We start from the raw sequence: 14,079 nt of genomic DNA on the forward strand, positions 1-14,079 counted from the left end.
TCAGTTATATTGGTTGCATGTTTTTGGAGGCACTTAACTTTGTCCATACAATATCAAATGAGATGTTTGATTATTTTGGTTATTGTTGCCGTTCTTTTTTGTGTTTTTACAGTTTCATTTAGTCTGATCATTATTGGGTTTTATGGTTTGGTGTTCTACTAAGATGGGGTTTATGCGAATTGCTTGTTTTGAGGGCATTATTATATTTTGTCCATATTATGTTGGCCTTTGAGTGAAAGGATTGTAGTGGAAGGGTATTTGTAGATGGTGCTATTGTCAACTTAAGCAAGGAATCGGATGATTAGACTCATCAACGCATAATTTTAGGGATGGTTTTAGTATTTAGTAAATTAATTGTTTGATTGTGGAAATCTCATGGTTCTAGTGATTAGAGTGCATGATATTAAAAGTCAATAGTCTCAAATAAACTTGCTAGTCTTGCACAAGACTATTTTGACAGAGAAAAAGGATAATCTTATAATAACCAACTAGTCAATTTGTGGCAGTATATTTGTTATGAAAGCCTTTGATAAATAGATTCTTTTTTAAAGTCGCACCATGAGTGGTGTCTCCTTTATATATATATATATATATATATATATATATTTGTTTTTTATCTGTAACTGATCCTGATGATTACTCTTCGTAGTATTAGTTTTTCTTTGAACTGGGTAACAGAACTAGTTTTAGCACTTGACATTACACAGAAAATTTTGAGGATTTATGTCTTTAATCTCTGCTTTTATTATTTTTTGTTTTTACTTTTGTGAAATCAGAAATGTATGCAGATGAAACATGGTGCAAACTGTATACTTCTTGCTCCTTTTTTTTCCTTTTTAAGGATAATGCTAATTTTACTAAAATATTGCTCTGTCATTTGCTTGTTTTCAGGATATGCAAAAATACATAAATGTAATTGTAATTGACCAAGTTGTTTAAGCCAACTAGCTTTGATCATTGCTTGATTTAGTATGATTCATAATATCAAGGAGGGGGAAATTACTATTTAAAACAAATTTCTTTTTATGGGACAAGCTTATAGTTTGTGATATTAAGGACAAAGTACATCATCATGGAGAGTAAACGACTTTTTCCCATCCAAGTTTGCCTTAATGACACTTTTTCACCCAAAAAGTTTCAAAATATCAAATTTCCACCCAAAGTTAATATTCTGTTACTACCCAAAGTCGATTCTAGTCGATTCAAACGGTAAAAATTTTCTTCGTCGCTACCATTTGATTCTCCAATATCCTCCCTACAAAAGCTTTCTCATTTCGACACTTGATTTTTCCTCAATTGTCGGTCATCACAAAGTTAAAATTTCTTATCTTTATCGGCAAATATTTAATCGGTGACCAGCATTAGATCCATAGCCCTCCACTCTATAAAATCTCTCTTACCTTGGCTCTTGGTAATTCTCTGAATGTCGGTTGAGAAAGTAAAGTATATTTTGAGTATTAATAGGATATAAATTTTGGATGAGAAAGTGGTATTTTAAAACTTTATTAGTGGGAAAGTGTCATTAAGGCAAACCTTGGGTGGGAAAAAGTTGTTTACTCTTATTATGGAATAGGACTATAGTTTGTGAACTACCTTCAGCAGTTTGGCTGTTCCCTTTGGATTCTTGGGTGTGCTATACAAGAGATCTTAAGCTTGAATCTCTACGATTACTAATAAGGTATAATTATTGGAGACTTACTTGGTTGTTAACTTCAGAGTCTCGAAGGATTAGTTGAGGTGTTTGCAAGCTGGTTTGGACACTTTTGGATATAAAAAAATAAAATAAAAAAAAGACTATAATGTTTGATATATAAGGACAAAGAGTTTTTAAGGAAGTTTAGACTAAAGCTCAAGTACTCTGCCTGAAATTAACAGTATATAACATATATGTTTATGACTAGAGGTGGAAAAAATGGGCCGGGTTAGGCGGGTCAACCCTAACCCGGCCCGGTAAAAAGAGGGTTGAGCCTGGCCCGCCATTAAGCCCAACCCGCCAGCAACCCCCGGGCGGGTCGAGTTGCAAAAAGGCAACCCGCCGGCCCGCGGGTTGCTATTTTGTCCTCTCTGCAGGAGGACCGCAACCNTATATATATATATATATATTTGTTTTTTATCTGTAACTGATCCTGATGATTACTCTTCGTAGTATTAGTTTTTCTTTGAACTGGGTAACAGAACTAGTTTTAGCACTTGACATTACACAGAAAATTTTGAGGATTTATGTCTTTAATCTCTGCTTTTATTATTTTTTGTTTTTACCTTTGTGAAATCAGAAATGTATGCAGATGAAACATGGTGCAAACTGTATACTTCTTGCCCCTTTTTTTTTCCTTTTTAAGGATAATGCTAATTTTACTAAAATATTGCTCTGTTATTTGCTTGTTTTCAGGATATGCAAAAATAAATAAATGTAATTGTAATTGACCAAGTTGTTTAAGCCAACTAGCTTTGATCATTGCTTGATTTAGTATGATTCATAATATTAAGGAGGGGGAAATTACTATTTAAAACAAATTTCTTTTTATGGTACAAGTTTATAGTTTGTGATATTAAGGACAAAGTATATTATTATGAAGAGTAAACGCCTTTTTCCCACCCAAGGTTTGCCTTAATGACACTTTTCTACCCAAAAAGTTTCAAAATACCAATTTTTCACCCAAAGTTAATATTCTGTTACTATCTAAAGTCGATTCCAGTCGATTCTGACGGTAAAAATTTTCTTCGTCACCACCATTTGAATCTCCAATATCCTCTCTACAAAAGCCTTCTCACTTCGACACTTGATTTCTCGTTAATTGTCAGTTATCACAATGTTTAAATTTCCTGTTCTTATCTGATTTTCGATTGATTCTAGCGGCAAATATTTAATGAGCATTAGATCCACCGGCCTCTACTCTATAAAACCTCTCTTATCTTAGCTCTTGGTAATTCGTTGAATGTCGGTTGAGAAAGTAAAGGGTGCGTTTGGTTTATTATTTTATACCCTATTCTCAAAATATTTGTTTGTTTAATTATTTAGGAAATACTATTATATTTTTTTAATTACTTTTAGACCCTTTACGTTTATTAATTTTATTAAGTACCCCTAGAAAAAAAGTTTAAAAATTAACAAAAACACCTCCACCCACCCATAGTTGTTAGATTTCGGCAACCACCATTGGTGGTAGTCGGAATCTGTCACAACGGCCTACAAACGATAGGAATTGGCTGGTAATTCATCGATCTGGCTTTTTTTGGTCAGATTCACTGTGGATCTAGCCGAAAAAGGCCAGATCTGGCCGTTAGTGACGGCCAAAGTCAACGATGGCCGTATCTTTGGTCGGCGCTGATGGTCAGATCTGGTCTTTTGCGACTGTTGATGGCCAGATTTGGCATTTTGCAATCATTAACGGCCAAATCTGGCATTTTGCAATCGTTGACGGCCAGATCTAACTGTCAATCTGGCCTTTTCCGGCCAGATCACGTCCGGCCAGATTCGATCGGTCTACATCGTAACGCCAGATTTCGACCAGATTCGGGCGGTGGTGGTCGAAATCTGGCACTGTGGGTGGATGGGGGTGTTTTTGTCATTTTACAATATTTTTATATATTGGGGTGTTTAGTTAAATTAGCAAACCTAAGGATTTTTTTTTTTGTTAATTTTTAAATTTTATCTCGTAATAATCACCCTATTCAACTATCTAATCTGCATGTTTGGCTTAATATTTTTATCCGTATTCTGGATCCTATTCTCCAAATAATGTTTGGCACAGTATTCCAGAAATATTATCCTATTTTTTTTAATTACATTTAAACCCCATAAGGTTATTAATTTCACTAAAAACCCCCTGAAAAAAAAGTTTAAAAATTAACAAAAACACCCCCATCAACCCAACTTGTCAGATTCCGGCAACCACCGTTGGTGATAGCCGGAATCTGTACAACGGCCTAACTTCCGACCAGAAATGGCCGGAAGTTCACCGATGTGGCCTTTTCCGGCCAGATCCACCACGGATGTGGCCGGAAAAGGCCAGATCTGGCCGTCAGCGACGGCCAAAGAAATGGCCGTCGTTGACGGTCAACGACGACCACATCTTTGGCCGTCGTGGCCGTCGTTTGGCCTTTTCCGGCCTTCGACGGCCATAACAGACCGTAGATCTAGCCTTTTTCGGCCAGATCCACCATGGATCTGGCCGGAAAAGGCCATAACGACGTGTTACGGCACAGATCCGACCGGTCTGTGCTGTAACGAAATTTTTCGGCCAGATTTCGGCGGTGGTGACCGGAATCTGACACTGCAGGTGGTAGGGGTGTTTTTGTCATTTTATATGTTACGGTCTTTAGTTAAATTAGTAAACCTAAGGGCTTTTTCATAAATTTTTAAAATTTACCTCGTAATACTCCCCTATTTAATAACCCAATACTATCCCCAAAATCCTATCCAAAATACTAAACTAAACGCACCCAATATTATTTTCAAAATCCTATCCAAAATAACAAACCAAACGCACCGAAAGTGTATTTTGGGTATTAATAGGATATAAATTTTCGATGGGAAAGTGGTATTTTAAAACTTTATTAGTGGGATAGTGTCATTAAGGCAAACCTTAGGTGGGAAAAAGTTGTTTACTCTTATTATAGAATAGGACTATAGTTTGTGAATTACCTCCAGCAGTTTGGCGGTTCGCTTGGGATTCTTGAGTGTATTATTCAAGAGGTTTTGAGTTTGAATCTCTACGATTATTAATAAGGTATAACTATTGGAGACTTACTTGGTTGTTAACTTTAGAGCCTCGAAAGACTAGTTAAGGTGTTTGCAAACTGGTTTAAACATCTTTGGATACCAAAAAAAAAAAAAAAAAGCTATAGGTTGTTATATGTAAGGACAAAGAGTTTTTAAGAAAGTTTAGACTGAAGCTCAACTACTCTGCCTGAAATTAACAGTATATAACACGTATGTGTGTGACTGTGTATAATGGAGGTGGCCTTTTATATTTGATTAAGAAAGGCTGGAGATTGGACTGTCTTCTATTTAATATTTATGCTGTACAAAACTATCCGATAATGTTGATATCAGCATGGACCATGTGGTACAAATAAATAAATATTGATGAGCTGGAAAGTGTCAGGTTTTCAAATTCTTTATTCTCTTTTCTTTTAGCCTCATATTTTTCTTCTTCCTCCGTTCCTTTTCACTGGTTTTGAATCGAATCTTAAGCTTTTGGGATTTCTTTTTCTTGATAGAGATTTTTTTTCCATAGTTTTAAATACTATGCTCATGAATACGTCATGCGTTATTATTAATCTGAGGCTATATTACCTTTAAAAATTATTTTTGTGTGAGACTTTGACATAAAGGTATGTGAAGTGCTTCTAAAGCATTGTTTTAAAAGCCGGATTGGACCGGTCGGTCCAACCGATTGGATCGGAAATCGGCCATGTGTTCGGTTCGGTTCAATATTAAAACCATTATAATACAATATACCGTTTTAAACCGTTTGAAAATCGGATATTTGCAGCGATGGACCGGCGGATAAACCGTTCCAAATCTAAAAATCCCTAATACGTGAGAACTCTTTTCATCGCATTCAGTTATTCTCTTTCACTCCTTCTCAGCTTCTTACGAAAATTTTCTCAAGTTTCTTATGAAAATTTTCTCAGTTTCTTACGAAATTTTCTCAGCTTTTTCTCTCTTTTCTGTGAAAATTTATCAGCTTCGTTTGTGTGTTGTCTGTTCTTTGCGAAAATTTATCTCTGAAATCCTACCCAAATCGCATATGAGCTCTGAAATCGACGACGACGTCTTCCTCCCTCGTCGGAAATCGACGATGTCTTCCTCCCTCGCCAGAATCGACGACTACAGCTCCGTTTCTCGCTGGAAATCGACGGCGATAGCTCCATTTGTTGATGACAACTTCGTTCCTCGATCCAAGTAGCCATTCTTCGATCACATAGTTGACTTTTTTGAGAGGGTTTTAAGGGTTTTAGAAGAGGACAGAATCACAGAAATGGGGAAGGAGATGAAGAGAGTGAGGCTATTGTTGTGAGTGGTTCTTGGTTGTGTTTGTGTATGGATAATTTCGTGATTCATAGCTTGTGGTTTTTGGATAAGCATTTGGTAAATGCAGTAAAACATTTTTATAATGATGCAAACTTAATCTGGAGCAATAATCAATGCAGCATGGCTTTAGTCATTTGTTCTTCATAAAACTTTTGACTATAATTGTAGTAGTCTGTGTAGGCTTGGCTGTGGCTGGATATGGAACTTTTGACTATAATCGTAGTATTCTGTGTAGGCTTGGCTGTGGCTGGATATGAAACTTTTGAGTTTTGACTATAATCGCAAAATCTTTGATTATTTCTACTAATTAATTGATGTCTAAATGGTGATTAGTTGGGTCGAAGATGACATGTGCCGAATAGCAAAGCAGTTGGTTTACATGAGCACCCCACCACTTTTCATTGCTTAGTGCATGTTTAGTACGTGTTTTTCAAGTTTCAGACAGATGGCGTAATTTTTTTAGATTGAAAGTCCTGGAAACCTAATCATATTGTAAACGTTTCATTTGTTCGATTATAACTTAGCGATCTTATAAACCTTTTTAAGTCAGCTATAGTATTTATAATGTTAGTACTGTATTATAATATACATACTATACATATCAGTCCTATATTTTAGGTGGGATTTACTTCTTAAAATATTTTTGAAGAGAGAAATACTATAATATACAACAAGAGAAGAGAAAAACTTGCAGATATTAGGAGCTAGCCTTGCTGTTTAATGTATTATCATGATGTGTGATGATATCACCGGTCCAACCGATGATTCAACCGGTTGGCCGTGATCCGACCATCAGAGCGGGTTGCTCTCCGATCTGGTTTTTAAAACAATGTTCTAAAGTCCACAAATAGAGTGCTTTTTATTAAAAAGAAAAGCTGTAATTGCTTTTCTTATATCAAAAAGAGCACTTTGTTTATTGTAATTGAACATTACAAAATTGACGTAAAGATACTTCCATGGTATGATTGGTAGTTGTTAGGCACATAATAGAGGAAACAAACAAACCAAAAAAAGTAGAAATAAAAAAGAATTTTTTGAATTCCAAATGAAACCATTACAAAGATGATGTTCAAAGGGACAGTGGGGAATTCTTTTTCTATCTAAATGTACGATAATGATAACACAAAAAGAAAGAAAACAATCGTAGGAAAGGATGGCGCTTTGCCAATCCCATTTCCCATATGGTGTCCTATTAATTTATGTATGTATGTATAAATGTATAGATGTCATTATATCTACAATCTAAACTAAGACAGGTCATTGAGGCATAAATTTACAGTAACTTCTTGATAGAATACAAACCCTTAATCTTCCCATTTCATAAAGTTGGCCGTTTTTCCCTTTAGCTATTCCTCAGAACTTGCACGAAGTTCCCAACCTTTGTTTCAATGTCATGCACTTTGTTTCCTCAATTACTTGAGGCAGACCTTCCTCAAATGTTTTCAAGAACACTTCCCATTCACCTTCACTCATCTCTCCAAAACATGTTCCCCCACTTTCACAATTGTAACTTCTCACTAAGAAACTCATGCTCTTTGCAAATCCTCCTACTTTGTTGTTGTCACTCTCACCATTACCACTCTTTTCTTTGATGGATTTTGAATCACTTTCATCATCGTCATCGTCACCATTGTCAGGGACGTTTTCCTCATATAAGGGAAACAATGCAGGGTCTTGTAACCGCGGCATTGCTCTTACGGATAAGAACCGTTTGGTTTTGGTTGCATTAAACATGTCAGCTGGGTTCTGTAAGGGCTGAGGAAGATCCATAACATCATGGGAACTGTCCTCATTTTCAATTTCGAATTGAAACATTTCAAACTCTTGTTCAGTTTCTTTGTTTTCATCATTATTTTCCTCTTCTTCTTCCTCCTCCTCCTCCTTCTCATCTTCTAATATATTCATTACTTTTTCCTTAGCTTTTGCACAAACAGTCTCTAACACACTCAAATTTTCTTCATCACAGAACTCCCTGGTCATCATTTCACCTATTTCAGCTAGACAAAGACCAGCAGCAGCAGCTTGCTTCAGGAAAATGGTACAAAGGATTAGGACCCGGATCGATGACTCCCTTAAAGAAGGAAGTTTGGCTCTTAACATCTCTGCATCTTTGAACGGATCAAGATTGCTAACGTACTCAAGTTCAGACTCTGAAAAGGGTACTGAAGCTTGAGGCCAATGCAGCCATTCAAAATATGGATCATCAAGCCACTCAGGCAAGCATAATCCATGGTCTATGGGCACAAGCTCTGCAGCCTCACCACCATAATTTTCATGCCTATCATGTTTCTTAACTAGCATATTTCCAGCATGCCTATCAAGGTTTAAAACTCTTACATCAAAAATACCGATCTGGTGAATTGAAGCTACTGAGAAGCTGGAAGAACCTAACTCGCCTGCATCGTATTCATGATCTACAAAGCGTTGAAGTGAGGCAATCTTAAAGGGCGTGTTTGAAATTGGAGATGAATCATTAACATTGAACCCAACAGGAGAGATTTTGACTAAAGCTGTAGGAGGAACACCAACAAACCCATCATGGTCAAGAAGATAAGCAGCAAGTTCTCGGACTCCAGTTTCGCCTATGCGAACTGAACGTTTAAGACCAGGCTGGCCGGCCATGAAACCCCCAAACCCTTTAGGATTATTGAAGGCTAAAGGCTCTTCATCGATTGGTTTTGCCACAGCAATAATGTCACCATTTCGGCCAGGCAAAAAGTAAGCACCACCAAGGCCACCTGAGACCGGAATTGGTTCAACACCAGAGGCCAGCGCTATAGCAACCTCAACAACAAGGGCGCGCACTCGTGGAGCTCCTCCGCCGCCAACAATTTCAATCCGCTGATTGGTGTCAAATTCGTCATCCACATTATTGGCTAAAGAAAGGCAAGGGGTGGAGAAGCTTCTGTGAATATTAGCAACTTCGAAAGCTTGTTTTAAGGAGTGAGCAAGATTGGTTTGATTAAGTTCAAGAATATTGTAGTCAAACTGAGTGAAGGATTGGAGTCTGCATTTCTGGGATCGGTTAAACGGCTTGAATCCGTGATGTGGATCGATGGCTACTGCCATCTCAAAGAGTCTCATGCAGTTGAGAATGGAAGCTGTTCATGCCAAGGACACCTCTTCTCAGGGTAATTTTGCCCGATAATTAGTCTTCCCCAGGAGATGAACCATCACATTTATGCACTTCAATCAAACCTTCAATTAATCAACATAAATTATCATTCATTTCAACCAAATTTATGAAAATGGGTACTACTTAAAACATTATCTCTTGAATTCTTACCTAATATTGGCATTCCTGTTATAAAAGTGCTGAGTTCGTTCTCTTGAATTTGCGTTTGTGACCTACAAATACAAATACAAAGAAACATATATACATATATGTATACATAACTATGATTACTATTAACAACCTGCACATTTGCAACAAGAAAATGAAAAACAAACCACAACACGCTAATATATCATTCCCTCGCTCTTCCGCTCACAAATCGCCAAAATTTCTGCAACAAAAACAATCAAAATGCTGAATAACTAAAATTTCAAAGCAACAAAAACAGTTAACAAGAAAATGAAGAAAAGAAAAGCATATGTTTGTACCCTGAACACTGGTAAGGCATTCAGGGAAGGGGAAGGGGGAAGAAGAGAGACGAACAACACAAGCGCAGAGACAAAACCAAATCCACTTCACATCCTTTGGATTCTCATAATCCTCTTTTTTAAAATTCAGTTGAGACTTGCGGATGCTTCTCTCTCTTACCCGCCAATTTCGTTAACTAACTTTCTCTATTATTAACTTTATCCAATACAAAGCCGCCACCTACGTGGTTATTGGCCTTGCTTTTGTAACCGTTTAGTTCCATCTCTATCACCGGTTTCAGCGGCTGAGACCCGCTATCTACGGCGGAAGATTCTTCAACAGCTACCACTTTTGGGAAGAAATCTAAGGGCCCTTTGAAGCAATTCGATCCTATCAGTAACGACCCATTACATATTAAATTCACTATATAAATTTAAATTATTATCTTTGACTACTTATTTTAAATAAAAAAAGTTAATTACTATATATAATAATCAATTAGGAGACAAAAAACTGGGTTTTACTAACGAGTTTAATTAATTAATATTGTGACAAGTGTCATGTTGGTGGTGAATTTGGTGCTTTGCCGAATCAAGAAGAAAGTCACCAAGGAAGGACGAAGGTGTAGAAGTAAGTTGATGAGTAACAATAGTACTGTAAATATTGTGGGTAAAGGTGATTATATTGATAATAATCAAATTCTTACTGTAAATATGGGTGAGAATGATTATAACGTGAATAGTGACAATTTTAAGAGTAGTGAACAAAAGGTTCAAGAAGGTATGATGGAATCAATAGAAGGAAAAGAAAGTGATTATATTGATAACAGCAGTCTAGGGTTTACAGTGAAAGGTTTAGAGGTGAAGGATGAGGTAGGGGTACTTACAATAATGGAAGACTTAGAGGCAACATATTGGGCTTGGAGAAATAAATCAGTTCGCAGGAGAGCTACATGTCATGAGCATGGTGGTATGGGAGAATTACAAGTAGAAAAAAGTGGTTACGTTGATTCCCATCAAGGGTTTGCAATCAAAGAGCTAATAGATATGGTTGGGAGTAATCCAAATGATCATATATATGCAAGAGTGCTACATATCTCATGGGAGTAGTAATAATAATTCTTTGGATAGTGAGATAATGGTTTCAGGAATTTCAGAAGAGATGATGAGAGCATTAGCAGAAGCAGATGATTATACTAATAACAATCTATGATGAGGACATGACCGAGTAGGTTGTTGTCGTAAAGCCGACACAAGATTCTCTTCACATTTCGGTGGGCCTGATTACAAGGAGTCGAGCTAAAAAGATGCAATGTGTCTTATCAAGCGTAATTGAAGAACTTGAAGCCAATGGAGCAATGCATGAAACCAGTATGCCTTAGAGGGATCCAAAAAGATTGTTAACAAAATTGAAGCCCAAGTCCAAGTTTGAGAAATTAAATACCGATTCTTGCTAGCCCTAATTGGGTTCAAGTTGGCATCCAAGTCTTTGTTCATGGGGCTCAATAATTGTTATTTTATGTGAGTTATTTTAAGTTATTTTAAGACTTATTTTGGTGTAATGGGTTGGAATTATTTATTTACTAAAGCCCAAGTCTTTTATTATTTTTATTAGTTGGGTGGACTAGAGATATTTATTTACCAAGGCTCAAGTCTTTTAATTATTTTATTAGCTGGGTTTGTGTTAGTTATTAGGGTTAAGACCTATTAATGGGTTGTTAGCCTTATTTTGGACTAATTAGTTAGTTATATATAGATGTAGGCTGTTTTGGTCGCACACTTTTCAGAGGAAGAATTAAATATTTCGTTTCATTTTCAAGATTGCATCTTGATCTCTAGAACTTATCAAGAATCACCAATTCTTGTGGCGTTCTTCCACGAAACTTATCAATCTAAATCAAGATTGTGGCGTTTTAGATTATCTATACCAAGTTCTGACGATAGATTCGTTTTGGGTCATGGTTCTTCGAATTCTGATTGTTCCTAGATCTTTACGTTCTTGATTGGCGGGTTTCTTCACAAATCGAAGGAGTTCGCATCAGTTGGTATCAGAGCAAGGTTCAAATCAGATTCTTTGTTATTTTTTTTTTTTTATTTTCTTTTGTTTCTTTTTGAGTTTTTATTCTTGTTTCATCGTATTCAATTTGTCTTGGTTGAGTCTTGCTGAATATCTTGAATAAACCGATCATCATACTATTGAATTTGGTGTGATTTCTTGGTTATTTGAATATCTTGGGAGTCATTAGGGTTCTTTGAATTTAATCATGTGTTTCGTAATCTGATCTTGTGTTGAATCCATGTTATTTCGTTTGGGTCTTGATTTGTAATTGATTGAATCTTGTAAGCATCTCTTCTTGATTGCAAATTAAATTCAATACAAATCAGATTTGATTTAACAAAAGTCAACCAAGTTAAAAAAAAAAAATTGCAACATATATCAGATTTGAATCTATTGTTCATGTTTGGTATGTAAAGTGCTTCTAAAGCATTGTTTTAAAAGCCGGATTGGACCGGTGGGTCCAACCGATTGGATCGGAAATCGCCATGTGTTCGGTTCGGTTTCAATATTAAAACCATTATATACATATACCGTTTTAACCGTTTGAAAATCGGATATTTGCAGCGATGGACCGGCGGATAAACCGTTCCAAATCTAAAAATCCCTAATACGTGAGAACTCTTTTCATCGCATTCAGTTATTCTCTTTCACTCCTTCTCAGCTTCTTACGAAAATTTCTCAAGTTTCTTATGAAATTTTCTCAGTTTCTTACGAAATTTTCTCAGCTTTTTCCTCTCTTTCTGTGAAAATTTATCACTTCTTTTTTTGTGTGTCTGTTCTTTGCGAAAATTTATCTCTAAATCCTACCCTCGCATATGAGCTCTGAAATCGACGACGACGTCTTCCTCCCTCGTCGGAAATCGACGAGTCTTCCTCCCTCGCCAGAATCGACACTACAGCTCCGTTTCTCGCTGGAAATCGACGGCGATAGCTCCATTTGTTGATGACAACTTCGTTCCTCGATCCAAGTAGCCATTCTTCGATCACATAGTTGACTTTTTGAGAGGGTTTTAAGGGTTTTAGAAGAGGACAGAATCACAGAAATGGGGAAGGAGATGAAGAGAGTGAGGCTATTGTTGTGAGTGGTTCTTGGTTGTGTTTGTGTATGGATAATTTCGTGATTCATAGCTTGTGGTTTTTGGATAAGCATTTGGTAATGCAGTAAAACATTTTTATAATGATGCAAACTTAATCTGGAGCAATAATCAATGCAGCATGGCTTTAGTCATTTGTTCTTCATAAAACTTTTGACTATAATTGTAGTAGTCTGTGTAGGCTTGGCTGTGGCTGGATATGGAACTTTTGACTATAATCGTAGTATTCTGTGTAGGCTTGGCTGTGGCTGGATATGAAACTTTTGAGTTTTGACTATAATCGCAAAATCTTTGATTATTTCTACTAATTAATTGATGTCTAAATGGTGATTAGTTGGGTCGAAGATGACATGTGCCGAATAGCAAAGCAGTTGGTTTACATGAGCACCCACCACTTTTCATTGCTTAGTGCATGTTTAGTACGTGTTTTTCAAGTTTCAGACAGATGGCGTAATTTTTTTAGATTGAAAGTCCTGGAAACCTAATCATATTGTAAACGTTTCATTTGTTGATTATAACTTAGCGATCTTATAAACCTTTTTAAGTCAGCTATAGTTATTATAATGTTAGTACTGTATTATAATATACATACTATACATATCAGTCCTATTTTAGGTGGGATTTACTTCTTAAAATATTTTGAAGAGAGAAATACTATAATATACAACAAGAGAAAGAAAAACTGCAGATATTAGGAGCTAGCCTTGCTGTTTAATGTATTATCATGATGTGTGATGATATCACGTCCAACCGATGATTCAACCGGTTGGCCTGATCCGACCATCAGGCGGGTTGCTCTCCGATCTGGTTTTTAAAACAATGTTCTAAAGCCACAAATAGAGTGCTTTTATTAAAAAGAAAGCTGTAATTGCTTTTCTTATATCAAAAGAGCACTTTGTTTATTTGATTGAACATTACAAAATTGACGTAAAGATACTTCCATGGTATGATTGGTAGTTGTTAGGCACATAATAGAGGAAACAAACAACCAAAAAAAGTAGAAATAAAAAAGAATTTTTTGAATTCCAAATGAAACCTACAAAGATGATGTTCAAAGGGACGTGGGGAATTCTTTTTCTATCTAAATGTACGATAATGATAACACAAAAAAAAACAATCGTAGGAAAGGATGGCGCTTTCCACCCATTTCCCATATGGTGTCCTATTATTATGTATGTATGTATGTTATAGATATCATTATATCTACAATCTAAACTAAGACAGGCATTGAGGCATAATTTACAGTAACTTCTTGATAAATACAAACCCTTAATCTTCCATTTAAAAGTTGGCCGTTTTTCCCC

At 36.2% G+C, this 14,079-nt stretch overlaps 1 protein-coding gene across 1 annotated transcript; it reads right to left on the bottom strand.

Moving 5' to 3' along the window:
• Positions 1-7,393: 7,393 nt before the first annotated feature.
• LOC116108365 (phosphatidylinositol 4-kinase gamma 8-like) lies at positions 7,394-9,124 on the bottom strand. The gene has a single exon (XM_031394612.1). It carries the CDS (start codon positions 9,122-9,124, stop codon positions 7,394-7,396), a length of 1,731 nt encoding a protein of 576 aa, XP_031250472.1.
• Between the last annotated feature and the right edge of the window lie 4,955 nt (positions 9,125-14,079).

Source organism: Pistacia vera, unplaced genomic scaffold, assembly GCF_008641045.1.
Source record: "Pistacia vera cultivar Batoury unplaced genomic scaffold, PisVer_v2 Contig563, whole genome shotgun sequence".
Taxonomy (NCBI): domain Eukaryota; kingdom Viridiplantae; phylum Streptophyta; class Magnoliopsida; order Sapindales; family Anacardiaceae; genus Pistacia; species Pistacia vera.